Source organism: Strongylocentrotus purpuratus, unplaced genomic scaffold, assembly GCF_000002235.5.
Source record: "Strongylocentrotus purpuratus isolate Spur 01 unplaced genomic scaffold, Spur_5.0 spur5_scaffold_3, whole genome shotgun sequence".
In the NCBI taxonomy this organism is placed as follows: Eukaryota; Metazoa; Echinodermata; class Echinoidea; order Camarodonta; family Strongylocentrotidae; genus Strongylocentrotus; species Strongylocentrotus purpuratus.
This window is the reverse complement of record NW_022145609.1, coordinates 7,505,051-7,513,648: the sequence shown is the minus strand read 5'-3', so window position 1 is coordinate 7,513,648 and position 8,598 is coordinate 7,505,051. Positions and strand designations below refer to the sequence as shown.

The 8,598-nt window shown below is 37.0% G+C and overlaps 2 protein-coding genes across 2 annotated transcripts; both read right to left on the bottom strand.

Moving 5' to 3' along the window:
- Positions 1-2,464: 2,464 nt before the first annotated feature.
- Positions 2,465-2,872, bottom strand: LOC105438958 (zinc finger and BTB domain-containing protein 14-like). The gene has a single exon (XM_030996683.1). The coding sequence runs from the start codon at positions 2,870-2,872 to the stop codon at positions 2,465-2,467; it is 408 nt and encodes a 135-aa protein (XP_030852543.1).
- Positions 2,873-3,858: 986 nt separating this feature from the next.
- Positions 3,859-8,395, bottom strand: LOC100889422 (the record flags this gene model as incomplete). The annotated part of the gene is given in 3 exon segments (XM_030996474.1): positions 3,859-4,742; positions 5,600-5,692; positions 8,369-8,395. Coding segments are annotated over 3 exon segments (374 nt in total), but the record flags the coding sequence as incomplete, so codon positions are not given.
- Positions 8,396-8,598: the final 203 nt, after the last annotated feature.

Genomic DNA, 8,598 nt, shown 5'->3' with positions numbered 1-8,598 from the left:
TAGCTGCCATATGCTATATATGCTATATTGGCCAAGGCCAAGCCTATTTATTGACACATATATTGTCCTATGCGAGTTTACTGATGCAATGCATATGGCAAAACAAATGATTGGTGTCATTTAGAGGCTATTGAAACAAATATCGCAGGCTTTTTTTTGGTTTTGTTCACCTGAATATAGAATATAGTTTTAAAAAATTAAGGAGGCGGTTGGGGACGAGAAATGCTTCATTTTTGTTATGTGGCCCAGCCCACTTTTTAGATACCTGTATTTCGAATGTAATTATCGTCCACTGCTATTTGATATTGTTTTTTCAATCCTAGCTCTGCAATTTAGGCCTACTTTTAAAACTTAGATATTCCTTAATGTACTTCTGTTTCGTTCTCTTGCTCATAATATTTCTTCAAGATCGTTCCGGGGATCGCTCTTCTGTTTTCTCTGCATCAAATGACCCCGTCATCTCTCTCTCTCTCTCTGTCCCAAACATGATTCTATTTCTCTTTCTAAAATGATCCTTCATTCCATCTCACATATATATCTTCCCTTTTTTCCATAATTCAAGAATTTCCGAGCAGAATTTTCCAGACGGGCCATATTTATGAAATTAGCAAATTAAACAAAACTATGTTATTTCACATATTTTAATTGCATCAACCGATATAATTTGCTTGTGAACATGTATGACAAACTGTACAATGTCCTTATGAAATCATAAGGATACATGTAGGCCCTATTAGAAAGAAAGAAGCATCCAAACTTATTTTATTAGTAAATGTACAAAACTGTTATCATTTCCGAGGAGGCCAATGCACAAGAGTATATTGAGCCATAAAGAGAACAATCAAGGTACAGTATATCAATTAAGTGAATAGTCTTGTTCAGACGGAGGCAAGTTACCCTGGATTAAAGGTCGTGTTACGAGCTAGTCGTGGTAAATATGGAGGTATGTGTAAACGTCGTAGTATATAGTGACAGTCTGAACGATGATCGTCTTGGCTATACGACCTCACCTCTTTACTCTCAAAATCAACTTGCTTACACGAGGGTAGCGTAAGTGGATGCGTGATTGTCATCAGAATAATCACTTGGATTTCCACCACTATAAGTTCAAAATGGACACATTTGAAACTGTGGTCCAATTGTGTTTCAAATTCAAAAGTATGCATACTAGTATATCTCAATATCTCCATAGATATCAGGTGCAGAAAATTCTTGCGTTTCCAATGGAAAAGAAAACTTGTCTCAATTCAGAGCGCTACCTAACGGGCTTTCACCAGGGCCTAGGATTTTCACAAAAGTGCTTTAAGTTAAAACCAGTTCTTGCATTGTGAAAGAAACGTTGTGGAATCGATCAGAAAAAGGAAGATCAAACATCAAACTTAGGTAAGTTCTCGTAATCTATACAATAAACACAATATTGTCTGATAGTAATAATCCATTCGTCAGTTCTAATAAGAAGGCATTAACAAGCTATCTTTGCATACCGGTACATAATGAGCCTCATGACCATTGACCTTTGACCCCCAAATCTTCTCAGTTCATTGGCTCTGCAAGATAAATGCATGTTTTGAGTTTGATGGTTACCGGTATCTGCCCATCGGTTCTAATGATAATGTGATCATCAGCTATTTTTGCATACATAATGAGCCCTGTGATTTTTGACCTTTGACCCCCAAAATCTAATCAGATCATTGGCTCTGCAAGATACATACATGACTAAAGTTTGTCAGTAATCCATCCATCGGTTACTGAGATAACGTAATCACAAGCTATTTTTGCATACATAATGAGCCCTATAACCTTCGACCCCGTGACCCCAAAATCTAATCAGTTCATTAGCTCTGCCAGATACATACAGGGTTTAAGTTTGGCAGGAATCACGAGAACGCGACGTACGGGACGTACAACCCGAAAACATAATGCCTCCGGCTACTTCGTTACGGAGGCATGAAAAGTACTAATACATGTACATTTGTTAAAAAGATAACCAGAGCTTTATAACAGTGACATTTGCAGGAGTGTTTGATGTATGTCATTACATTGAATTTTGATCACAAATTGTGGTTTTCATGTTGGGTCCTACCTAATTCAAATCAATCAACAGCAACATTCAACAGTCGAACTTAACAAATTCAATTTGACCCAGTCGATTACCTTCTTACATTTTTACATTTGAATTTAGTTATACAATAATAAAAAAGCAATTAATGGAACTATAGAATACAAAATAAAAAGCTTTCACTGATTTTCTCACTACATTATTTACAATTTCTACTGAATGATTTAAGATGTACCAAATGTCCAATATACATATATCAATCTGTTAGCCTCCTCTCCCTTTTTGGTATAAATCTAATCATTCATCATAGCTTGAAGTGCCTCTCTAACCACTTGGCCATCACTGACCTCAGAAACTTGAGCAACATTGCCTCTTTTGAAGTTTGGACTGTCATGGTCAGCGTCGTCAGACCCTGAGTTTGAGGGGTGAAGATGGTGTGGTAGCAGGTTTACGAGCATGGATACCATCTCCTCCCAACTCTTTGGCATCGTTGGCTTCATGCACTCTCTGCGTCACTACCTTCTTCAGGGTGATCTTGTGTATTACATCTAGATGTTTCCTGAGACTTGGCAGGTCCACAAATCCATGGAAACAAATCTGACATTCATGAGGTTTCTTGTCCTTGTGGACATACTGGTGCTTGTCCAGGTTACCCTTCGTCAGAAATGACTTACCACACACATCACATGTATGTGACCGGATGTTGTAATGCCAATCCATATGCACCTTCAGTCTGGCTTGAGCTGCAAATACCTTGCTACAAAGTTTACATTTGAAAGGCTTGTTAGCAGGGTCATTAGAATGGACTTTCATATGGGCATTTCGGTGAGTCGTGCGCTTGAATTTCTTCCCACAAACGTCGCAGGAGTATTTGTAGACATCAGTATGGGCAGTAAGATTGTGCTGTTTTAGATTGGATTGACTCTTGAAAGCTGATCCACAGACTTCACATAGGCAATGACTAGCATTGGAATGGACAGTTTCATTGTGGACTTTTAGTAGATAAGCCCGGAGGAAGCCCTTTCCACATTCCTCACATTTAAATGCCCTCTCTTTATTATGACTGTCTACATGCAACTTAATAGCGCCGGTGGTGTAGAACAGTTTCCCACACACTCGCAGGTGTACTTTGTCTCTTTAATGTGTACACTATTGATGTGCCTCTCAAGACCTCTTTTGCTAGCAAGAGTTTTACCACATGTTGCGCAATCAAATAGCTTTGATTTATCATCATGTCTTTCCATATGATAATTGTAATAATACTTTGACAAATAGGTTATATCACATATCTTGCACTGGTATTTCTGTCGTTCTGTTTTGTCCTGGTGGGTTTCGACATGTGTTCTGTATATACCTTTCTGCACAAAAGTTTTACCACATGTACTGCACTTATACAGCTGCCTATGTTCCGTATGACTATTAAGCATGTGTTTGTTCCGATCGTGTTTTGTCTCAAATTGCGAATCACAAAGCAGGCATACTATGGCATTTTCCTCTCATTTTCTATTGATGTTTTAATGGTTGTAAAGTCGTTTTTATCTTTGCCAACATCTAATTTGCTTTCTTCCTTTGTTTCTTTTTGCGCAGTTTCATGGATCGCTTTTTGTTCAATCATTTCCCTTGGCTCACACGTTCCCTCCTGTGATTCATGGACCTTCAAGTCAGCTGTCTGTCTTTCCTTTCCAAGTGAGAGATGGTAGAGGCATCTTGATTTTCTTCTACCCTCCGCAGCCTCCTTTTAGTACAGCTTCACTGATCTTTGACTCTGAAATGGGCATCATTGTTGAGGTTTCTCTTTCTCCATCTTCTATTACAAGTTCTACCTGTCTCGTTAGAATGAGGTCTTCTTCATCCTTTTTCAACTTGCTCTGCAGTATTCCCTTGACCTTGGGGTTCATCGTTCCATCTTTCACTTTCGAGAATCTTTATCCACCCCTTATTCAAACGGATACAAAGTCTCTTGGAAAGCTGAGGGGCATTGCTTTTTGTTTGTTGTTTCATTTCCTGCATATCTCCATCATCTCTTTTCTTGCTCCCTGCGACCTTCTTCTTTGTTGTTTTCCCTCGTCCTTCTCTGAGGCCTGGACGTTTCAGGGCTTTTGTCTCAGATGGAAGACATTTTTCATCTTTATTTCCTTTTGTTTGCCTTTCTGTACTTTTCAGTTCCTCAAGTTTCTCCACTATTTCAGAATGAGTCATGTTGTTATCATGAACTTTGCGTAAGTGGGCAACCATTAAAGCCCTTCTACGAAACGACTTCCTGCATTGGTCACAATTGTATACCGGTACATGCCGAATGAAAATCTTTGACGCTGTACAATCATGCAATCTGTGCAGATCTAAGTCCCATGTGCTGTTTAAGATTACATGGCAATCTGGGCATGGGTGTCCCTCCCTCGGCTGGCGAGTTGAACTTGGGCAGTCACTTTCTACCACTTTTGCGGTGCGCCTGATGTTTGGGTGTCATTGTCATCTCCATCATCAGGTTCTGTCATCCATGCAGCATAAGAATTATCCTCGTCATCATCGTAATCGATCTGTACCTCCTTGGAATCTTGGTGTTGTGAAACAGTAGCCGGAGTAACCAATTTCTCTCTAATAGGGACAGTATCCTCAGTCTGTACTGGCTGAGCCACACCATGTTCTGTCTCAATGTGCTGTTCGTCGCCAAAGTGAATGGATACTGAGAAAAGAAAAGAAAAGAACAAACAGCTATAAATGCAATACGAAACTTAAAACTTTAATTATTATTTTCATATCATAACTAATGTTGCATCAGCAGATGTACGAGATTTATTGTATTATTACCAACGCTCCTTCTCTCCCCTTTCCTTTTCTTCTCTGCAAGTCAGTCTTTTCTATTATACGTTATTGTTGTTGTAACTAAGTTGAGGGCTGCGGGCACGTCAAGCTACTTTGCTTATTTCTGTAGCCCTCCTTCATCTAATGTTTGTTAATTATGCATTTAATATATTTGTTTAAATTTGTTTATCATCTGTATAAAATTATATACACTTAAAATATTGTATCAAACCATATTATGTTCATGAAAAATGAATGAAAAAGAGAAAAATGCAGAAACCAATAAATCAAATCAAATCAAATACTAAATACTACCATTCTGCTAATCAACATTTTGCCCAAGATTGTGTAGCCAATGCTGTGTCCATGGGTGTGGATCTGTAATTGATACCTATTGTTCAGGGGGGGGGGGGGGTGATCTATTCATTCACCCCCCCCTGAACAATAGGTATTACGTAAGGATCGACACCCATGGCTGTGTCTACTTCAATATTGAGAGTGTTGGAGGCTAGGCATACAATGAACTTGTGCTCTATTTATTAAAGAAGAAGTTCACCTTGATATTAAACTGTTCAAGAAAAAATGAAGAATAAAACAAGATTCATGATTGACTTGTTGTTGAATATTTTAAAGATCTTTTTCATTCTGCTTTCAAGAAAGATTCTTGATACCAAACTTGGTTATCAGTAGGAGTTAATGTGAACTGCTTTAGCCCTTTAGTTATTTCAATAAACTAACCTTGTTTCTGAGAAGCTATCTGTTGACTGCCACACTGGATGGCGATTTGTACTGCTCCAAGCTGCACCAGAAATGAAACTGCCGCATCTTTCTCTGTGCAGGAGAAAAAAGATCATGATATGCATGCTGTCTGTCAGAGTCAATACTTGCAATTCCAGTTAAAAATCTGATGGAGAAATAGATCATCTGAAGGGAATAAATGATATGAATACTGTGCCTTTTCAGATTTTACTCCTCACTTGCAGAACTCATTTCATTCCTTTTCTTCATGAAATTTTATTTGATATTTTGAACCATGACACCATTTTCAACTACTTCAACTGATGTGTAAAAACTGACTTTATTGAAAGAGCTTGTGTATTTAAAAGAAAGAAGATGCAAGCGTTGTAAATGATAATCATGGAGTTTACTGAAAACCTTTCAGAACACCGTAAATATCTCAAGTTTACCGGTAAATGAACATTCTGGCAAAGCTAGGAGCCACCCACATAGAAGCAACATAGAAACAGTATAGGGTTATAGGTAGCTTCGTAGGAGACATTTTTTTCGAAAGAATTCTGCTGTAACTCTCCCAGTAGGAGGATCCACTTTATGATATTCAAACCAGGGGGGTGTTTCACAAAGATTCTAAGTCTAACTTAACTCTAAGTTAGACTTAAAAATTATTATGGAGAGCCATTTGTAGCCTTGAAAAAAATATATATTCAAAAGCAAAAATTGAAGTATTTGAGACTTTTCATAAATTCCTCATCAAGAACACGATATCTCCTTGATAATAGAAAATATGAATGGTTTGAATCAACATTTTATGCCTTATAAATAACTTTTACAAAATATTTTAAAGATGCTAATGGCTTTCCATAATTGTTAAGTCCAACTTAGAGATAAGTTTAACTTTGAATCTTTGTGAACACCCCCCAGGGGGGATTTGATCTAGCAATCTCTACTGATATCACCGCAGCAACTGTATCACCAGGCCATTGCTGGTCCATTGCATACCTACACTAAGTTGGAGAGTGAAGAGTGGAGAAACCAGATATAATACAACAAGTATCTCTCTCCTTATTTTATTTTATTGACGTTCAAGATTCCCAGTAGACTAATGGCTACAAAGGATAGGATTCTGGGAACAGTTTTGAGAAACTGTAATACACGTTTGTTTAAATTCACAGACATCCCATGGAAATGCATCTTTGAAACACTCCGACATGTGTGTCAATGGAATGATCATAATTCAACATCATCTTTTTGGAGCCATAAGGGCTTTAAACTTTTAAAGGACAAGTCCACTCCAAATATAACTTAGTTTCAAATTCAATAGAAGCAGAAAAATTAGACAAACCAATTAGGAAAACCAATCAAAAAAAGTTTGAGCAAAATCGGAAAACTACGTAATAAGAAAGTTATGAATTTTTGAAAAAGTATGTAAATTAATGGAACAATGAAAAGCACAAGACAAATTGGAAACTCACTCATCAGTCTGTGACGTCATGTCCTCACTATCCACCAACTATTTTCTTTATATTGATAATATAAATTTCCTATTTCCCCCTGAGAATCTTATTTCTTCACACCAGCATCCAAGTTAGATTGATAGTACGGTAATATGTTTTTGTGTGGATGCACTTATAATTATAGAGTTTTTTAATTACTTTTTTTCTTCCATTAAATCATGACAAATGTGAATTTTGATACTTTTATATAAAAATCAATAATCATGAATATACAATTTCATGAAAGATTTTGTGAAATGTCATGCATGCAATATGATACAAATCATATAACCTGGGCAAAGGTATGGGGGAATCAAGTTTTGAGGGATAAAAAGGAAATTAATGGGATTAAACTATATAAAGCAAAATAAATAGTGAGGACATGACGTCACAAACTGATGACCAAATTGGCAATTTGTGTAGTGATTTTCATTGTTCCATAGTTTTACATACTTTTTCAAAAATTCATAACTTTCTTATTAGTTATCCGATTTTGCTCAAACTTCTTTTGATTGGTTTGTCTGATTTTTTCTGCTTCTATTGAAAGTAAGTTATTTTTGGAGTAGACTTGTACTTTCAGCTTAACTTATATACTAAACACAGAGTCAAGCTCCTCTGGCACTAAACAGACAATAAAGTTATATAACACATTAAAGGTGCTATGTCCGATTTGCAGGCCCAAAAAATGAAAGTTTAAATTCCAACGGCATTAGAAAGATAATACCAATTCAGAACTTCCCTCAAAAACGAAAGGGCTTGAAAAAGACTTTAAGTGGAAAAATAACGACCATTAGTTGTCAAATCAACTTTAGTGATTGCAATCCATTTAGTTATAGTCTGATTTTTACACCCTTGTACCAAATGGTTGTATCTTTTTTTGCTGCGCAAATATTCAATCAGTTTAATTTTGGCCATTATAAGAAGTGGATTATTGATGTAGACAAATGCTCATGTATCCTTTTCAGCTCATTTACTGTGTGTTATTACCAAAGAAAAAAAGAGAGGTCAGTCACTCACTCAATGGTATCTAGAAAATAAACGGGTTTCCTTGCATAATTTGAATAATAGGAAACTACTAATGCTTAAATTTCACAGATAGGACAAACTTGACATATTGATAATTCCTGCAAAGTTCTACAGAATTTGATGTTGGCTGCAAATGGGACATAACCTTTAATTGGGATGATTACGAAGTCAGACACAAGCAGATTTCAAGAATCTGGCTCCCTGTTCAACTAAATGAAGTGATCTTATACACGTAAACAGGAAAACTCACCCAAAGAGGATGCACTTCCAAGGGACCACTGTTGCTGACCTGTTACTCTCTGCTGTAACTTTTCCATCAGCCTTGTCATCCTCAGGAGACATCATGTCCCACATGGGGGTAGCATCTGAATTATTACAAAATAAGAAACCAAAATTGAAAAAATTGATATGGTAGATAGATTGTACAGCTCCCGGGGGAGGGGAGGTGGGGGGAGGGATACTCTCTATGCTTTGCTGGAG

Coding starts and splice junctions, on each gene's coding strand:
- LOC105438958 (XM_030996683.1), bottom strand. CDS start 2,872: ATGAAAGTCCATTCTAATGACCCTGCTAACAAGCCTTTCAAATGTAAA.